General features: G+C 38.0%; 1 protein-coding gene across 9 annotated transcripts in view; it reads left to right on the top strand.

The window, feature by feature from the left end:
- CIBAR1 (CBY1 interacting BAR domain containing 1) overlaps positions 1 to 18,988 on the top strand; it is a 31,745-nt gene extending 12,757 nt beyond the window's left edge. For 2 of the 9 annotated variants that reach the window (XR_004435504.1, XR_004435502.1), the window contains exons 7-10: positions 8,060 to 8,173; positions 14,204 to 14,289; positions 16,059 to 16,178; positions 18,172 to 18,988. Coding sequence is in view for 4 of the 9 variants with exons in the window: in XM_033203609.1 (XP_033059500.1) it covers positions 8,060 to 8,173; positions 16,059 to 16,178; positions 18,172 to 18,264 (327 nt within the window). In the remaining 5 variants the exon portion in view is untranslated. Of the gene's footprint in view, positions 1 to 8,059; positions 8,174 to 11,874; positions 11,990 to 14,203; positions 14,290 to 16,058; positions 16,179 to 16,786; positions 16,903 to 18,171 lie in introns of those variants that run through there. The other 7 variants (XR_004435503.1, XR_004435501.1, XM_033203609.1 and 4 more) reach the window with 5 other exon arrangements.
- Positions 18,989 to 21,384: the final 2,396 nt, after the last annotated feature.

The following is a 21,384-nucleotide window of genomic DNA, read 5'->3' on the forward strand; positions in this document are numbered from 1 at the left end:
CTAAAAATAAAAAAATTAGGCATGATGACATGCACCTGTAGTCCCAGCTACCGGTGGGGGGCTGAGGCAGGAGAATCACTTGAACCTAGGAGGTGGAGGTTGCAGTGAGCCAAGAAGAGCATGCCACTGCATTCCAGCGTGGGTGACATAGCGAGACTCTGACTCAAAAAAAAAAAAAGAAATTAAGCAGAGACATAAATATTTTACCCAAAGTACAATAGCCAGAAATAGGAGCTATAAACCAATTTTTTAATGTGTGATTTCTGTTATAATACAGTCATTAATTTTTTTATAGCTTAATACTGTGTAGTAACTACATATTATCAAATAAGTAAACAGGGTAATAGTAGCCAACCACATAAATTTGCATCTACTATGATATAGTATCTTAGTCAACAAAATCACAAGAATTGCCTTATTCTAACACATTTGTAGATTTGAAACTTTCTTGGGGATCATGAAATTCAGCAGGTCTTTTTGATAACCATCGTGGAAACACTTGAAGGACCTCTTATGACCATCTTACAGACTTTAAAACTCATCTAAGGCTCTTTTTGGCTCACTGAAGATTTTCCTGTAACAAGCTTTAAATATTTGTTTTACTTCTATTGACAAATCTTCCTTCATAAGCTATATTCTTTCAATAAAATAAGCATTATCTGCCACTTAATTATATTATTTATCTCTGAAATCCATGAAACAGTATTCATTTACATCTTTTATTTTCTTTAATTTCCTGTCATAGTTTCAAAGGATTTCTGAGCTTCTCAATTTAGTCACAGGCTCTGTACTCTTCTGTGTAATAGTAGATTGCTACCCACAGAAGAACATCTCAGGAGGCTGTCCCGAGACAAATTCCTTTACCAAGCTAGGAGAGTATGGTCAGGGTATAAAGTTTTATAATTGTTGACATCCCCTCTTAAACTGAGGGAGGAAGGAGAATTATTAAGATAATTAATTAACCTTAACCTGAAAAATGGGAATGGAGACTTGTGAGCTATGCCTGATTCCACTGTTGGGTAAAGGCTTCTTTAGTGATGGGAAACTGATTCCTTGCTCCATCGCTGTTCCTCAGACCTGCAAATTTTTCATTTACACATGGAAATTTGTCTCTACTCTGATCTTTGGGCTCGCTTCTGTGTTCTGCCTGGATGCTGGTTTTAATTCCCTGAGCATTAGAGTACCAAACCCCGCAGAGAAAGTGAGTGCAGCATTCCCAGCTACAATTCCTGCTACCTGGGATTTCCTGAAGCAACAGGAGATGGGAGTAAGGTGCTGTACGGTGGAGGGTGCACAGAGAAGAAAAGAGCTTCTAAGCTTTTCTCTATTATGCCCCCAAAAGAGGGAAGTCTCTTGATTTCAGGAAGTCTCTTGGTCACAGAAGAAAATTTTAAAAAGACAGCAAGAAACCTACACTTTAAAAACATTGAGCTGTAATTCACTGTGCAACTCTGGTTTTGAGTGTATACACAGACATATATATATATATATATATATATATATGTCTCTCCACTCCATGTTAGAACATTGTTGTCACTTCAACCTTGTACAGTTTAGCTTTTGCCCCTGTCTGCTTCCCAACCCTAAGCAACCACCACTAATCTTCATCTCTGTGGATCGAGCTATTCTACACATTTCATAGAATGGAATCATCAAATACATTGACTTCTATGACTGGCTTCTTTCACTTAGCCTGCTTTCAAGGCATATCCATGTTGTAGGATATGTCAGTACTTCATTCCTTTTTTTGACCAACTAATATTCCATTGTATGGATATACCACATTTTGTTTACTCATTTCAAGGACATTTCAGTTGTTTCCACCTTTTGGCTATTGTGAATACTAATATAAACATTTATGTACAAGTGTTTATGGACATATATTTTCATTTCTTTTGGATATATACCCAGGAGTGGAATTGCTAGATTATTGGTAACTTTATGCTTAAGAATTTGAGGAAGTGCCAGACTATTTTCTAAAGTGAATGCACCATTGTGTTTGCCCACCAGCAGTATATGAGGGTTACAACTTCTCTGCATCCTCAGTACTTGCTATTCATCAGACTTCTTGATTGTAGCCTTCCTAGTGGGTTTGAAGTAATAGTTTCATTGTAGTAGTCATCTCATTATAGTTTTGATTTGCATTCCATGATGATGCATTTTTTTTCTTTTTTTTAAATAGAGACAAGGTCTCACTATGTTGCCCAGGCTGGTTTTGAACTCCTGTTGCCCAGGCTGGTCTCAAGTGATCCTCCCACTTCAGCCTCCCAAAGTGCTGGCATTTACGGGTGTGAGTCACTGTGCCTTGCCTGATGCTTTTTGGCCATCTGTGTCATCTGCCTTGAACAAATGGCTATTGAGATCCTTTACCCTTTTTTTCTCCTTTTCGGTTTTTTTTTTTTTTGAGACGGATTCTCACTCTGTCGCCCAGGCTGGAGTGCAGTGGCGCGATCTCGGCCCACTGCAACCTCCACCTCCCAGATTCAAGTGATTCTCCTGCCTCAGCCTCCCAAGTAGCTGGGATTACAGGCATGCACCGCCACGCCTGGCTAATTTTTGTATTTTTAGTAGAGATGGGGTTTCGCCACGTTGGCCAGGCTGGTCGTGAACTCCTGATCCCAGGTGATCTGTGCACCTCCACCTCCCAAAGCTCTGGGATTACAGGCGTGAGCCACCATGCCCGGCTCCTTTACCCTTATTTTAACTGGATTGTCTTATTTCTGAGTCGTGAGAGATTTTTATATATTCTAGATAGAAGTCCCTTATCAGATAATCTGCAGTTTTTCCCATTCTGTGGGTTGCCTTGTCACTTTCTTGATAGTGTCTTTGAAGCACAAGTTTTTAATTTTGATGAAATCCAATTTCTCTCTCTCTTACTTGTGCTTTGATGTTATAACTAAGAATCCACTGCCAAATCCAAGGTCATGAATATTTATTCCTATGTTCTCTAACAGTTTTATAGTTTCAGCTCTTATATGTCTTTGATCCATTTGAATTAATTTTTATATATGGTTAAATTTTGTAAAGGTTAAATTTCATTATTTTGCATGTGACTGTCTAGTTGTTGCAGCGCCATTTGTTGAAGAGACTATTCTTTCCTCAATTGAATGGTCTTGGCATCTTTATTGAAAATCAGTTGACGTGGTTTTACTTCTGGGCTCCCGTTCCTTTTCATTAATCTATGTGTCTATCCTTATGCCAGTACCCACACTGTCCTAACATTGCTTTATGGTATGCTTTTAAATCAGGTAATGTGAGTCTTCGTACTTTCTTCAGATTTTTTAAAATTGATATGGCTATTCTGGATCTATTGCAATCCTGTATGAATCTTAGAATCAGTTTGTCAGTTTCTACAAAGAAGTCAGTTCGGGTTCTTACAAGGATTGTATCACATATGTAGATTAATTTCAGGAGTATTGACATCTTAAGAGTAATTCTTCCTGTCCATGAACATGGGATGTTTTTCCATTTATTTTAATATTCTTTACTTTCTTTAAGCACTATTTATAGTTTTCAGAATATAAATTGTGCATCTTTTGTTAAACTTCTTCCTATTTTATACTTCCTGTTGCTATCGTAAATGGGTTTGTTTTCCTAATTTCATTTTCAGATTGCTTGTCACAAATGTATAGAAAGACAGTTGATTTTTGCATACTGACTTACGTCTTACAACCTTGCCAAACTTGATTATTAGTTCTAATAGTTTTTTAGTAGATTGGTTACATTGAGATAAATTTAATAAATTGAGATAAATTAGATTTTCCACATATTAATTTTGTTTTCTGCAACAACCTACAATTTAAATGCAAACTCCCATAACCTTAGCAAACTCCCAGAAACATGAGCACCAGATTATCAATACTAGAGTCTGTTAGGGTTCTCAATCTCCATTCTGCACATCATTCCTCATTACTGTCAAATTGCTTCCTTTCCAAGTAAGGCCATATTTGGGATCTTTTATGATAAAGAGGGATGTAGAAATCTCACAAGGTTGCCTCAAAGATCAGTCAAAAGGGTTACATTACAGCTTTTTTTTTTTTTTTTAAGAGCTGGTGTCTCCCTGTGTTGCCCAGGCTGGTCTCAAACTCCTGGGCTCAAGCAATCCTCCCACCTCGACCTCCCCAGGTGCTGGGATTACAGGCGTGAGCTACCATGCCTGGCTGGCCCCCTTATTTCTAATAACAATATTCACATATTGCCATGTTGATCTTAGCATGTCTCATAAACATTTCTGTGAGAATACTTGGAAAAGTCAGATTATTGATACCACTCTTAATTTGGGGAGAAACAGACAAAACATTCCTATTCCTACCTATTATCAGGCTACTGCTTCTGATAAGGGCAGAGTTTGTGGCTCCTTGAACCACTCTGGAAGCAGAAATGATTGGTAGTAGTGAGCACTGCTCATAACTGTGTGTGCATTACTGTGTTTGAGGTGAGTTTAATTGATAAGTCCATTTGAGTTTTGGTATTGGAATTAAACAGCAAAGTAATACATTTTTGACAGACTTTTCATAGGAACTTTGCAGAGTATCTCTCTGAAATAGGCTGTTACAGAACTTAGTGTACAAAATGAGAGAAAAATCACAATCCCATTTGTTTCCATGTATTAGGAAAAGTCATCAGTATATGATGAATGTCAAGGGAATTTCACAATTACAAAAAAGGTACTTAACCAGGAGTTACTCCTGTCACAAACGGGGATAGGAACTCAGTATGTAGTGAAATCGCTGACATAAGCAAGAAACATCATAATTAATTTTTATAGCTTTATTTTTATTATAAATATAAATCATAAAACTTATCCATAAAATTAAAATTATAAGAGAAAAATTTAGTCTTACCACCCAAAAATATTCACCATTTTTTATTTTACCCTTCCAGATTTTTTCTATGTATATATACAGAGACATGGTAATAACAATAACAAACATTTCTTAAACATTGACTGTGTGCCAGGTACCATTCTAAGCATTTTGCATGAATAAACTCATTAATTCCTCAAAACATCATTATGAGGAAGGTACTATTTTTAGCCCTGACAATTATACCATTATTAATGGGACCACCGTATATATAGCATCTCTTCTTAAAACTTATGGATGTATTTATGCCAAGAAACAGATCCATATCATTTTTTGTTATCTTTATGATATTTTGCAGTATGGTTATATTGGTTCATTTAACCAGTCCTCATTGGTGAATGTCTAGGTTATTTTTGCAATTGTAGCTGTCACTGCATCATTACACATCGTTAAATAGCAGCCTTAACTGCTAGCCCAGTTATTTTCTTGAGACAAATTACCAGATGTGGAGTTCCTCCTTCAGAGCATACACTTTTAATGTTAATATATATTTTTAAAACTTCTGTCCACAAAGGTTAAACCAGTTTACATTCCTACTAAACCTTGCATAAGCACAGGTACAATGATGAGTTTGTTTGGTTTTTTTGTTGTTGTTGTTTTGAGATGGAGTCTCGCTCTGTCACACAGGCTGTAGTATGGTGGCATGATCTTGGCTTACTGCAACCTCTGCCGCCTGGATTCAAGTGATTCTTCTGCCTCAGCCTCCCAAGTAGCTGGGATTACAGGCGTGCACCACCATGCCCAGCTAATTTTCGTATTTTTAGTAGATGGGGTTTCACCATGTTGGCCAGGGTAGTCTAGAACTGCTGACCTCAGGTGATCCACCTGCCTCGGCCTCCCAAAGTGCTGGGATTACAGGCATAAGCCACTGCACCTGGTGTGTTTTTTGTTTATTGACACCGTAAGTTGCAGTATTTTTAATAAGACGATAGGTAAAAAATCAGTATCATTTGCATTATTACTGCTGAGCTTTTTAAATGTATTTAGCAATACATTTCTTTAGTAAATTATATTTTTCCTTAACCTATATTTCTGTTGGATGTTGGAATTTCTTACTAATTTCTAAAAATTACTTATATGGAGACAATTAGCCCTTCAAATGAAAGAGAAAGTATGTTGCAAATGTATTTTCTCATTTTACTGCTTACAGAGTTTTTGCCACCTCTTAAGTTTTTTTATTGCCAGATTTATCTGTCTTCTTTTTCGTTTCTTCCTTGGTGTCATGCTTAGAAAGGTTTTCATCCCCTAGGTTATATAAGTATTGCTTATATTTTCTTGATTTTTAAAATATTTTAAACATTAAATATTGAGCTGGCAGCTGTGTTTTGCAGTGTTATGACATGGATATATAACTTTAATTTTCAGATGGGTAGACAGTTCTCCTGACATCCTTTATTGAATATCCTATACTCTGGAGAGCTGTCATTTCCTCTTTGCCAAAATGTTCTTAAAACCTTTTCATTAAAGATCTCTTTTGTTAATCAAACAAGATAGAGGCTTTACTGTTAGTCACTACGTCCAATTTAGCTAGTTGACTTTGTTGTTGTTGAGACAGAAGTCTCCAAATGTTGCCAAGCTGGTCTGGGGCACCTGGACCCAAGGGAACCTCCTTCCTCAGCCTGCTAAGTAGCTGGGATTATAGGCACATGCCATTGTGCCTGACTAGTTTACTTCTTGAGCATTAAAAATGGGTGTTTTGGCTTGTCATCAACTCTTAGTTCAGTTTTCCCTCTAGGAGTTTCCACATTCAAGAAAACCTGACTCCTTTCTGGTTTGCAACTATCATAAGGACACTAACAACTAAGAGTAGGTCCCAGCCCTGGTCAGAAGCCATTCCTCCTCTAAAGTATTCCTGGGTATCTAGAGATACTTTAATATAAAATCCAAAATTGTATTTTAGCATAAGGCCGTTTATCAGTCAGTTGCCAGTCTGGTATACCTGAGCCCTCTCTAACTTACATGAAGTGACAATAAGGGTGATTGTGAATCATAGTTACAAGTCTCTTTTAACCTAGGCCCTGTCCTCTCAGTTAGAATGACATAAATCACTGAGTAGCAATCAAAGCCTCTTAATGCTCCCTTAAGTGTTTTTCTAATCATCTAGGAAAGAATGGGGCTGGAGGGAAGAACCACAGGCCACTGATAATTATCTATATGGCTGTCCTCCAAAGTATATGACCACTCTTTTCTGGGTTATCTTAGGAGAGCAGGGATGAAGCGAAATGTGTATTTGACTAGCCTTCTAATATAATCCATGCTTCAGTATTTTCTGCCTTGTTCTTATTCAGCCCAGTTCTCTCTACATTGCTTATTTTGTTATAATTAAGATGATACGATCATGTTTATTAAAAACTTGCCTGGTTCCCATCTTTTCCCTATCTACTGATTACCTCATCCCCTGCTTAGATCAACATGCACATCTTCACTCATACTTTTTGTTCATGATCTTCCTTGTCATAAGTTTCCATCATGCTTATATAGAGGTTACCTGCACAGTTTATCTGTGAAGGAAATTATTGATTCTGGCAAGAACAGCACAGTTCAGTGGGCAATAGCAAAAAAACCTTAAATGAGCTATAACCTTATAGTCTTAGAATCAGATCTGTGTCTAAAGAGTTTTATCTGTCAGCAACACTGGGCAAGTCAGTATCTGTAAACTGGAACGCTCTATGCAAATATATGGTATTATCATCAGTGGCAGGAGTGTCATTACTACCAAGTAACTCCTTTATGTTTAGAGAATACAAGTAGCATATAGTGTGGAACCTAATTCCTGTTGAAAAAAATGTTCTACTGTTTAAACATCAGTTGGAATTGCTAAAACACCAGCTTCATAACTGAACTGCTCTAATAGTAAGTATATGGTATTAAAAGTATACAGTAGCATACATTTTAGTCAGATCTTCTGTTATTATAAATGTCAGTTACTAAGTATAAAGAGAACTAACTAAAATAAAAAATAGGATGGAAGTGAATGGTGATAAAGGAAACACTTTGTATAATTTGAAGGTTTGGCAGCAAAAGGTCTTCACAACTGTTTCTCTTTCAGTTATCTTTTGCACTTTATTTGCCCTGTAGAAAAACAGATACTTCTGTATTTTATAAAATACCAAGACTATAGTGAGGAATAAAGTTACTATATTCATAAAGAAATTTAAATCCTTGTTTAAATTCAATTCTTTGGTTTTTTTTAGACTATATTTTCTGAATTTATCACAATCGAAATGTTATTTCACGGCAAAGCTTTAGAGGTCTACACTGCCGCCTACCAGAATATACAAAACATTGATGAAGATGAAGATTTAGAGGTAGGACTATGTCTATCTAAGCTCAGTTCTTCTGTTAATGTGGAAATATTTAAAAGAGAACATTAGTTTGTATGTGATTAGTATCTTTTTTTTTTTTTTTTTGAGACAGAGTCTCACTCTGTTGCCCAGGTAGGAGTGCAGTAGTGTGATCTCAGCTCACTGCAACTTCCGCCTTGTGGGTTTAAGCAATTCTCCTGCCTCAGCCTCCCAACTAGCTTGGATTATAGGTGCCCACCACCATGCCCAGCTAATTTTTGTATTTTTAGTAGAGACGGGGTTTCACCATGTTGGCCAGGCTGGTCTTGAACTCCTGATCTCAAGTGATGTGCCCACCTCGGCCTTCCAAAGTGCTGGGATTACAGGCATGAACCACCATGCCCAGCCATGATTAATATCTTAAATTTGAACACTACAGTGGTTATTATGTATAATCCAAAACAGATGAATTTTTATGATTTTCCATTTATTTTCAACTTTTCAAATTAACCATGGCAAAAGTTCCAGGAGTTAATTTATTAATAGCTAGTAAAATACAATTTACATACAGCCATTAAATAAAATACTGTGTATCATTTTTACTGGTAATATAAGCCCACTGAAGTGTGCTAAAAAAAAAACTAACATTTAGTGACTTCAGTAACATTTGAGTGTTTACATTATGCACAATACCCAAAGCTTTACATGCATTTTCTCATTCAAACCTCAAAATCTTAGGTGGTAGGTGCTGCTGTAACTCATTTTACAACTACAGAAACAGGCCGAGAGGATTTAAATAACTTATTTGTGGCCACTTAGCTAGTAAATAGCAGAATCAGGATTCTGACTGACTATGTAATGTAATCACTAAGCTATGAAATAAATGTAGGTTATGTAAGCTTGCTTCATGCTGATGGTTTTAGTTAAAAGCAGATAATTCTGATTGGCCAACTAACATTAGAGCAAGTAAATATCAAAGCCTGGTCCTCAATGAGCAATTCTGTAAATATCCAACCCTCTTACCTTCCAAAAGGAAAAAATAAAGGTACAAAAGTATTTATGCTGAAGTAAACTGTTCAAGACATACTTTCCCCATCTCATCTCTAATACAGAAGTGAAAAAAAGCCATGTAATCCCAACATATAACAAGAATTCTGTATTAATAAAATATGGAAGTGTCTACCACTTAACAAATTTGAAGATTCCCCCCAGTTTTTTTTTTTTGTATCTTCCCTCTGCCTCCAAGACAGAGTCTTGTTCTGTCACCAAGTCTGGAGTGCAATGGTGCGATCTCGGCTCACTGCAACCTCCACCTCCCAGGTTCAAGTGATTCTCCTGCCTCAGCCTCCCTAGTAGCCGGGATTACAGGTGCCTGCCACCACACCCGGCTAATTTTTCTATTTTTAGTAGAGATGGGGTTTCACCATGTTGGCCAGGCTGCTCTCGAACACCTGACCTCGTAATCGGCCCGCCTTGGCCTCCCAAAGTGCTGGGATCACCAGCGTGAGTCACTGCGCCTGGCCTAATTTTTTTTTGTATCTTAACTATCAATAAAGAGATCCTCTGAGCCTTCCTGTGCCATTACTCCATGGGCTTCAGGAAACTTAAAACCAGAATATAGGTTAAAGAAAATGAAGAAAGTACATATTACAGTATGTGTATATATGTTTCTAATGTCAAAATCTAATTTGTTTTATATCAGTTATATATACATATTTCTCTATTTGTCAGTAATGACTTCCCAAGTGTTACTTCCAAACACTACAGCTAAGGTTTCTTAACTTTCACTCCTTTTCATGTCCTGCTTTTAAAAACTGATTATAAAGGCCAGGCGCAGTGGCTCACGCCTGCAATCTCAGCACTTGGGGAGCCCAAGGCGGGTGGATCATCTGAGGTCAGGAGTTCAAGACCAGTCTGGCCACCATGGTGAAACCCCATCTCTACTAAAAATACAAAAATTAGCTGGGCATTGTGGCGGGCACCTGTAATCCCAGCTACTTGGGAGGCTGAGGCAGGAGAATCACTTGAACCCGGGACGCGGAGGTTGCAGTTAGCTCATATTGTGCCACTGCACTCCAGCCTGGGTGACAGAGTGAGACTCCATCTCCAAAAATAAAAAGGGCAGGCACGGTGGCTCATGCCTGTAATCCCAATACTTTGGGAGGCCGAGGCAGGCGGATCATGTGGTCAGGATATTGAGACCATCCTGGTCAACATGGTGAAACCCCGTCTCAAAAATTAGCCAGGCTTGGTGGCATGCGCCTGTAATCCCAGCTACTTGGGAGGCTGAGGCAGCAGAATCGCTTGAATCCGGGAGTCGGAGGTTGCAGTGAGCCAAGATCATGCCATTGCACTCCAGCCTGGCAACAGAAACTCCATCCCAAAAAAAAAATTGATTATCAAGCTTTCATCTGTCATTTATAAAATAATAGCAAATGTTTACATATTACAGTGAGTCAGCTATTGATCTTTGCATTTTAATTATATTATTTTAATCCTCTCAACAACTTTGATGAAAGTACTTATTCTGATTTCTGTGGATGAGAAAACAGAAGCATAGTGAGGTTAAGAAACTTCCCAGAGATCTCATAGCTACCAAGTAGCAGAGCTGAAAGTCTGATCCGGAAGTCTGACTACAAGGCCCATTATGCTTTAATCCTCTCTACATTAGACTTCCAGAAGTATGGTTCTTGCTGAGTGACATTAATCATTTCCTGCAAGAAATAACACTGCATTTAGTGGCAGGTTCAAAAGTGATCCCCCAATTCTTCTTCAAGACTGTAGTCCACTTTGTAAGTATTTTCATTCTTCTTTGTATAATACATTTGACATGCCATTTGTTAACTGACCTTAAAGTTCCTTCAAGCCCTTCAGTCCCCAAGGTTTTCCTTCTTATCCCAGAGGTCCTAGGTATTTTTTTGTTACACCACTTCCTTTATAACTTACCACTACTCTTAATCAGCCATCTAAGTAGTTTGTGGGAAAAGAGCTCTATGTAAAACTAAAGGTCTCGGGAATATGTGGTAGATTTTTTTTTTTTAATATCAACTCCCCTACTTTCTAGTGAAGTAATACTGAGCAAGTTAACTTACTCGCTCTTCAGCTTCCTCCTTTCTAAAATGGAGATACTGTAGTACTTACCTCATGTCGTGTTTGTTCAACAACTATTTATTGAGCACCTCATATGCACCAAGCACCATTCTAAGTGTGAAGGATTTAGCATTCTAAGTTAGAAACAGTCCAAGTTGTCAAAGCAGTAACTTTAAATCTACCAGGGAATTCAGACATTTAAAAAATAACTAACCATTTTTTAATAATATGACCAGTCCTATAAAGGGAAAAAAAAAAGTGTGCTGTGTGTGATGGAGGGTTACAAATAGTCTGGAGAATCAGAGTGATTTCTTAGAATCTTGAGAGATGCATGGGAGGGTGCCTGGCAAAAACTTTCAGGGAGAGTGCATAGATATACATACAAAGGTCCTGCGGCAGGACTGTTGTGAAGAAAGAACAGTGTATTTAAAACAATACAGTTGAGAATCATAGCATGTCATGGAAAAAAACAAAAGCAAAACAGCACAGTATAGGGCACGAGCACATGTTCAATGAACCACGGGCATAAACTATTTATTATTATGCCATATAGCAATTGTGGAAAGAACAGTCTGGAGAGAATTGTGGGACCAGGGGAAGTAACTAATTCATGTAACTGATACAATATCAAACAGGTACCTACCAAGAGGAAGGATCCTGTAAATACAAGGTTTCTTGGAAAGAAGCAAAGAAAACATGCAGAAAAAGACTGAGAAATAACTTGCTATTCTTCCAGATAGTCCATGCTTTGTAAGAACCGCTGAGATTTATTCCAGCTGCAGCCAGTGTTTTGTACTTAGGCTCCTCTAGTTGTATCACAAACCATCTTAATTGTTTTTCACATAGAAAGTATTGTCAGCCAGGCGCGGTGGCTCAGGCCTGTAATCTCAGCACTTTGGGAGGCTGAGGCAGGCGGATCATGAGGTCAGGAGTTCGAGACCATCCTGGCCAACATGGTGAAACTCTGTCTCTACTAAAAATATAAAAAATTAGCCAGGCGTGGTGGCGCGTGCCTGTGATCCCAACTACTTGGGAGACTGAGACAGAAGAATCACTTGACCCTGGGAGGCAGAGGTTGCAGTGAGCCAAGATCGTGACATTGCACTCCAGCCTGGGTGAAAGGGTGAGACTCCATCTCACGGAAAAAAAAAAAAAAAGTATTGTCAGGTCATCTCTGTATTAACTTCAGAGCACATTCAGATCTTGAGAACTGCTCTTAGAAGAAATATTGGACCATGTTGAAAAATGCATTATTGCCAATAAATTGGAGTAAAATGTTAATTTTAATAAATATTTAACTGGTATAGACTTGTATCCCAAGGGTTACATACTGTTTTCCATTTCCCACTTTAAATTCCATCTTTGCTAGAAAAGTTAAAGGAATGTTTTTAAGAAAAATGTTTCTCCTCCAAATACCAGTTGTTTAATGAGTCATTGCATTTTTTTTTTTTTTTTTTTTTTGAGATGGAGTCTCACTCTGTTGCCCAGGCTGGAGTGCAGTGGCACGATCTCGGCTCACTGCAACCTCCGCCTCCCGGGTTCACGCCATTCTCCTGCTTCAGCCTCCCACGTAGCTGGGACTACAGGCACCCACCACCTCGCCCAGCTAATTTTTTGTATTTTTAGTAGAGACGGGGTTTCACCGTGTTAGCCAAGATGGTCTCGATCTCCTGACCTCGTGATCCGCCCGCCTCAGCCTCCCAAAGTGCTGGGACTGCAGGCGTGAGCCACCGCGCCCGGCCCGTCATTGCATTTTTATATCATACCAGGATGTCAGTGGTCCATGTCTGGCACCAAAATTGAATTTGGTCCTTGGTAACCTGTTAACCTAATTAGCACCCCTGAATTACTTTAAAACACAAGTCTCACCTCCTATGTTTTATCCTTGATTCCTTCCGTGTCCTGCAGTTCTCTGAGATTTAAAGGAATGTATAGCCATCCCCTAATTTAGGTCTCCTTTTCCCCCCTATAGAAGATGTTAATTAAATTCACTTTTGCCAAATGAATGATGTTAACTATGTTTGCAAGTTAACGGTTAACATCATTCATTTGGCAAAAGTTAATTTAATTAACATCTTCTATTTGCCGGGGGGAGATGCATAGGTAAAACAGGGCTCCCTTGCTTAAGAGAGAACTTGAGACAGATATGTAATCAATTACAAAACACTGAGTTAAAAGCCATACTTGAGAGTATGAACAGTAGGAGCTACTCAGACAATAGGGGAATGTAGAAGAAAGATGGCGTTTTACATTGTTCTTGAAGGACAAGTAATTCTTGAAGGACAGTTTGCTGTAATTCTAGGCTAAGGAACCAGCACTGCAAAGGCATAGTATAACTTAGGTTCTGCATTTACAATCAAGAATCACAAAAAGTTTTAGAATAGAGAAAGAGGCCAAGCATGGTGGCTCACACTTGTAATCTCAGCATTATAGGAGGCTGAAGCAGGAGGTTTGTGGCCAGGAGTTTGAGACTGCCTGGGCAACATAGCAAGACACTGTCTGCACAAAAAATGTAAAAATTAGCCAGAGTACACCTGTGGCCCCAGCTACTCAGGAAGCTGAAGCAGAAGAATCACTTGAGCCCAGGAGTTCGAGGCTACAGCGAGCTATGACTGCACTACTGCATTTAAGCCTGAGTGACAGAGGGGTCTCTGTCTAAAAAAAGACAGCAATAACATATTTTGGCCTTAAATTAAAAGCAAGCTATAAAGGCATAGTATGTAGAGTCAATAAAAGAGAAGTGCCTCAGGTGAGAAAATTTATAAGTTTTATATATATATGAATTTTTTTTTTTTTTTGAGACAGGGTCTCATCCTATTGCCCATGCTGGCGTGCAGTGGCACAATCACGGCTCACTGCAGCCTTGACCTCTGAGCTTAGGTGATCCTCCCACCCTGGCTTCCCAAGTAGCTGGAATTATAGGCACGTCCCACTATGCCTGGCTAATTTTCATATTTTTTGTAGAGATGGAGTTTCACCATGTTGCCCAGGCTGGTCTTGAACTCCTAGGGCTCAAGCGATCCACCTGCGTCAGCCTCCCAAAGTGTCAGGTGAGAAATTTAGAGAGAATGCCCAGGCTTATACCTTGGTCTTCTAGGTAAAAGATAATGTCTTTTATTGTAATAGCTAATCTAGAGCTACACTGTTCAGTAGCCATTAGGCATATATAACTATTTAAAGTTCAATTTAAAAATTCAGCTCCTCAGCCACATGAACCACATTTCAAGTACTTAGTAGCCACACATGGCCAGTGGCTACGTTTTTGTACAGTACAGAACAGCAAGCATTTCCATCATCTCAGAAAGTTCTACTGGACAGTGCTGGTCTAGAGCAGGAGATAATTGGGAGCATGAATACAGCTATCACAGGGTATGCTTGTCAGGGGATTAGTTGAAGGGTAGTCATTAACAGTGTAGATAAGATCTTGCAGAGAAATTCTGAGACAGGGTCTCCCTCTGTTGCCAGGATGGAGTGCAGTGGTGGGATCTTGGCTCACTGCAACCTCTGCCTCCCAGGCTCAAGTGATTCTCCTGCCTCAGCCTCCCAAGTAGCTGGGACTACAGGCATGCACCACCACCCCTGGCTGATTGCTTTTTTAATTGTTTGGAGAGATGGAGTTTCGCCATGTTGCCCAGGCTGGTCTCAAACTCCTACTAGGCTCAAGTGATCCTCCTGCCTTGGCCTCCCAAAGCGCTGGGATTATAGGCATGAGCCACTGTGCACAGCAGCATTGTTTTTATATATAAAAAGTGGCCTAACGGAAACCCTTTAAAAATATTTTAGGTATAAGTAGTAGAAAAGGACATGTAAAGAAATAGAGAAGCTAGGACAATGAAAGAGCTTGGTAGCATTTAAGTTTCAGGAAGGGGGTCAGTGAGGATGAAGAGGAAAAAAAGACCTGGTGATGTGAGCAAGAGCAATTTTAGTGGAAGGTGAAAAGCTCAACTGTAGTTTGTTGATAAATAAATAGAAATTTTTTTAAAAAGAAAAAAATGGAGATGGAAGTCGAATATTCTAGAAAGTTTAAGAAGTTATACCTTGAGATAACTAAAAAAAAAGAGAGAGAGACTGATCTTGAGCTTGTTTTCTAGGAGAGGGAAACTGTGGACAACAGAAGCTTTTGTTTGCTGGTTGGGTTTGAAGTTTTGGTTAAAGGAAAAAATGCACATTGGAAATAAATGAGAATGGTATTTTTAAAAAGAGAGAAGGGAAAGGAGGAAAGCTGAAGAGATTCATATCTGATAACCTTACCTAATTAGTCTATTAGAGAAGTGGTGGGGATAGGGTAGAAAAGATGGAGCTAGAAAGGCTTGAGAATGGTAACATTTGGAAATAGTGCCTTAAGGAAAGAGAACTGACAAGTCTTGGCATTCCAGATCCTAGTAAGGTTGGAATCCATACATTATAGTGGTTCCAATTTAGTCTTATGTAATTTTCATAGCAGTACTGCAGAGTTAAATTGGTAGGAGTTGAGAATATGCAGAACAGAAAGATTCAAAGGCATGAGTCGCAGCCTCCCTACTAGCTTGCACGCTCTTGGAAGGTCTCAACTTTCGCAGTTCTTCTGGCAAAAGCATTTAAATGGTTGTTTCATGACTAATTAGTTTAATATCTGTCATCATCTTGCATAGTTCAAATAGAATTTTTAGCTTTCATCTTTCTAGCTTATTTTTGTTTTTTCTTTTACATTTACAATAATTGGAATTTTGTCCATTTGGGGGCAGTTGTTTTTAAATAAAAAAAAAAAAAACTAAGGAACTTAATTTGACTGTCTTTTGTTTAGCATCTAGTTTATAATGCTATTTTATCATTATAATAGGTTTTCCGAAATTCTCTGTATGCACCAGATTATTCATCTCGTTTAGATATTGTACGAGCAAATTCAAAGTCACCTCTTCAGAGATCACTGTCAGCTAAGTGTGTATCTGGAACAGGACAGGTGAGCAAGAAACCATACTCTTAAAGGAATTTGAGCTGCTGCCTTTGGAATTGTTGAGTTCTAAAAATGTTTCCCCTCAGTCATACCACCTCAGGTAATTTACCTTCCCCTGGACCTATTTCCTCTTCTATAATGACAGAAGATTGCACTAAGTTGCAACTCTTTTATTTCTTAAGTATCTTTTATACTGTAATTACATATTACTCTCTAAAGCATAACACTTCAGAGCAGAAGTGGAAAAGACAGAAGAATGCTCATGCAGATGTGTTATTTGCTATAATATGAAGAGCATAGATTCTGAAGTCAAACTTAGGTTTAAATCTCACTATCAAGACTTAGTGGATCTGATTAAATTATAAAGTTAAATACCAAGTTATACCAAAAAAGGGCTTTTACTGAACACAGAAATCATTTTTGTCTACATCCAGAAAGCCTGAGTTTCCCAGTATCTAGAGCAGGGGCTGACAAACTTTTTCTGTAAGATGTGGAGACTAAGTGTTTTAGGCTTTGTGGGTCATATGGTTTCTACCCCAACAACTATAAATAACAACTAGAAGTAACACATAAAGCAGTATGACTGTGTTCTAATAAAATTCTATTTACAAAAGCAGGAGGCTGGCTGGGCCACAACTTGCCAAACCCTGATCTAGAGAGCTGTGCCCTTTTCATATCTAGCCTTCAGAATATGAAACTCAACAAACTATTTTCAAAATACAACTTTTAGGTAAATTGCATACCTTCTATTTTCATTTGATTCTCCTCTAAGCATTTATTTTGTTTTATATGTATGTATCTCTCCCCCAACCCAATTATATTTTTATTATTCCAACATTAAGTGCTTTGAACATAAATTCTATAAATTTACTTTTATAGTCCATATAAAGTTTTGCCGGGCACAGTGGCTCACACTTGCAATCCCAGCACTTTGGGAGGCCGAGGTGGGCAGATCACGAGGTCAGGAGATCGAGACAATCCTGGCTAACACGGTGAAACCCCATCTCTATTAAAAATGCAAAAAAAAAAATTAGCCGGGCATGGTGGCAGGCGCCTGTAGTCCCAGCTACTCGGGAGGCTGAGGCAGGAGAAGGGCGTGAACCCAGGAGGCGGAGGCTGCAGTGAGCAGAGATCGGGCCACTGCACTCTAGCCTGAGCAACAGAGCGAGACTCCATCTCAAAAAAAAAAAAAAAAAGTTTTGACTACAACTAATAATGTTACCTTAGCTAACACTTGCATAGCACTTTAGAATGTATTATCCCAGGTTTCTCAACCTCAACACTGCTGACTTTGGGACAAATAATTGGGCCCACCAGGAAGGAAGAAGGGGATGGAATACTGTCCTGTATATTGTGACAATATTAGGCAGATATTAGCATCCCAGCCTGTACCCACAACATGCCAGCAGCACACATAAACACACAGCCCCAATAGTGACAAACAACAGTGTCTCTAGACATTCCCAAATGTCCTCTGGGTTAGATATAATCACTCTCAGAGAAGTTTTAAGCAACATGCCCTATGTGGCAGCAGTCAGGCAACTTAAACTGGTGAGTTCAGATTCTCAACTCATTCCATTTAAATCACACTACTTTTACATCAGTATTTCTGTCCCACTGCCTACCTGAAATATCCTTCTATTTTTGCCATCCATTTTATGATTCTCAAATGCTGTTTTTGTGACCCAAAATTTATTTTTAACATTCATAATATACTAAGTCTATACTTTTAAAGCAGTGTTTCTGAAGTATTGATGGCTATCCAACTAAAATCAAACGGCTAATTACACATTTTTATTCAAAAAATATCATGAATGAAAAAACTGGCCTCTGACATTAAAATTCATAGGGAATTGTCACTACTAAAAATTATGACATGGACATTTTTTTGAAATATTTGTTGTGTGCCCTTTTCTTTAATAGCATAAAAAGATACCAAGCATGTAAAATTTTTTTAAGTTAGTATTTTTATTTTAAAAAGTGTGTTGACTTTTAACAGGTATCCACTTGTCGACTAAGAAAGGATCAACAAGCAGATGATGATGAGGATGAAGAGTTAGATGTCACAGAAGAAGAAAATTTTCTTAAGTAAACTACACATTTCCATTTTCATCATAAATGACATGGAATCCACAATGACTAAACTATAGAACTTTATACTCACTTTGATATGTTAAGCCTCAAAGTGAAGTCCAACTGGAAACAGAAAAACAATTAAAGGAAACTTATGCTGACCAAAAATGAAGGCTTTAAAAAATAATTACATACCAGTCATTTCAACATCCTACCTAGTGTTAGGTTGATTTTTGTGTAAGTACCTCTTTTTTTCAAAGATGCTGTATTTCAAAGTATTTCATATGAATGTACTATATCTACTTGAAGTTCCAATAGTACATTATGACAGAAACCAAAAGATCTAACAATTCTGCTTAGCTTTTTGGGTTAAGACTCCATGCTTTCATTACCAGAAAAGGGTCCTATGTAGTCATTCTGATTACATGTAATTCTATTCCATGAAGCCTTAAGAAAAAATATTTTACTTTCCCTTAAAACTTTATCATTTGATAAGTAAATTTACTTTTCAAGAGTATAATCAAAGAGTAAAGATAATGTGACACTAAGATATCAGTGTTTTATGAATACACATAAGGCATAAATTTCAGCTGTAAAGAAAAGCCACATTCAATCTGACTCTGGTTTTAAAACAAAACTGCTGTCATACTTATACATGATACTGCAACTTTTGGAAGGCTAATTTAGTGGAATGTTGGCTCATCACAGAACACCATAAATCATTAAAAAATTCTATAAAAATTGGCCGGGCGCGGTGGCTCAAGCCTGTAATCCCAGCACTTTGGGAGGCCGAGACGGGCGGATCACGAGGTCAGGAGATCGAGACCATACTGGCTAACACGGTGAAACCCCATCTCTACTAAAAATACAAAAACTAGCCGGGCGAAGTGGCGGGCGCCTGTAGTCCCAGCTACTCGGAGGCTGAGGCAGGAGAATGGCGTGAACCCGGGAGGCGGAGCTTGCAGTGAGCTGAGATCCGGCCACTGCACTCCAGTCCGGGCGACAGAGCGAGACTCCGCCTCAAAAAAAAAAAAAAAAAAAAAAAATTCTATAAAAATTTTGCCAAGCTACCATGCAGTTAATAAAAGGTATACAATCACTTTTATTTCTGAAAATATAAAACAGTTGGAGACTTTCAGTGTCTCTGATGCTTCTCTTTTGGTAAGGAATTATACTTTTATTTCATGGATCCCAGGAAGGCATATAAAAGTTAGGGAATTTATAAAATCATTTGGGATAATTAGAAAATGCAGTTATCATAACAGAAAAATAAAGATTTCTAGAAAGCTTTTGACTTTGTCATTCATGGCTCTTAACAAAGCACTCCTTCCTGAGAATAGTCCTAAGTGACAAAGTTATTTCAGTACTTTGTAAAATATTTAAAACATTTTAAAACCCTAAATAAATTGATATTAAGAAACTCAAGATTATCATTGGATATTTACTGCTCCCTCACTATTTAAATTTGGTTGTAGTTCGGGGGAAAACAGTTACTATATTTATTTTGCTGTTTACTAAACAGCAACTTCTCTTGAGCATTATTTGCCTTATTTGTAAAGTTAAAACTGCATAAAACAATAATTCTAGAATAAAACATACATTCTGCCTACCTCAAAGAAATATTCTAAGAACAAAAGGAATCCATGAAAATACTTTCATTAATGTAAAATTTTCATTATTTAGACCAGACCTAGGTTGGCGAACTTTTTAAAGGGCCAGATAGTAAACATTTTTCCTCTTTGTGGGTTGAGGCAAATTCAAGACTATTATACGGGTACTTATGTAACCATTTAAGACTTAAGTACACTTAAAAATGTAAAAAACCATTCCTAGCTTCCCACTGCAACAACAACAAAAAACAGGCAACCAACCCAGCCTGTAAGTCTCCATCTCTTATCTCCAAAATAGCAATACAAATTGAGTATCCTTTATCTGAAATGCTTGGGACCAGAAGTATTTAAGACTTTGGATTTCTTCAGATTTTGGAGTATTTGCATTATACCAGTTCAACATTCCTAACCCAAAAATCTGAAATCTTAAATGCTGCAATGAGCATTCTCTTTGAGCATCATGTTGGCACTCAAAAAGTTTGCAATTTTCGGAGCATTTGAAATTTCAAATTTCCAGATCAGGAATACTCGACCTGTAGTACATTTATTAGGATTATCAGAATTAAATGATAGTTAATTCATACATAATTATACATCATATAGTATCTGATACACCTCAATAAACAACAGCTATTATTTACTGCAAAAACAGGCAGCAAGGTCACTACTTAACAGGTGATATATGGATCAAGAACCACTGCTCTTAACAGTGATGTCAGTAAATTAATAGAAATGCATTCCTAATATGATTTTTACCTATCTCTTGGTTGTGGGATTGACTTTCTAGACATGATCTACATTTTTTTAGATACTTTCTAGACAAAAATGTTTAAGACAAATACCACTGGATATCAGACTAGAGAATACACCTCCAGTGTACCTGGTATAGCTTGAGGATAGAAGAGGAAAAACTGGCTATGAGATGACAATTACTGAAGCTGAGTGATGTGTACATGAAAATTTACTATTCTTTTTTTTATAATTGAAATTGATGAGGTGCTGGGAAGCTGGCTCTCTGAGGGGACAACGGAAGGGGAATTCCTTGATTTGCTGCATTTATCAATTTCCATGGTGTAAAATATTCCTGTCATGGCCAATTTGTTATTGACATATCACTAAAGGCAGAGTTGGAGAGAGATGTGCAAAGATGGCTCCCAACTAGAAGACATCACTTCTGTAATAAACGTTTTACAATGAAGTTTAAAAATATTAAGCCCTGATATATTATGGAGTAAAATGAAATATTCACATAATTTAAAAATCAAATTACAAGGCTGGGCACAGTGGCTCACACCTGTAATCCCAACACATTCTGGGAGCCCAAGGAGGATGGATTACTTGAGGCCAGGAGACCACAAATTTGAGAACAGCCTGGGCAACACAGTGAGACCCTGTCTCTACAAATAATAAAAAAGTTAGCCAGACAAGATGGCACACACCTGTAGTCCCAGCTCTCAGGAGGCTGAGGCAGGAAGACAGCTTGAGCCCAGGAGTTGGAAGCTGCAGTGAACCATTATCAGACCACTGCA

Source organism: Trachypithecus francoisi, unplaced genomic scaffold (assembly GCF_009764315.1).
Source record: "Trachypithecus francoisi isolate TF-2019V2 unplaced genomic scaffold, Tfra_2.0 Lachesis_group7, whole genome shotgun sequence".
Classification (NCBI taxonomy): Eukaryota; Metazoa; Chordata; class Mammalia; order Primates; family Cercopithecidae; genus Trachypithecus; species Trachypithecus francoisi.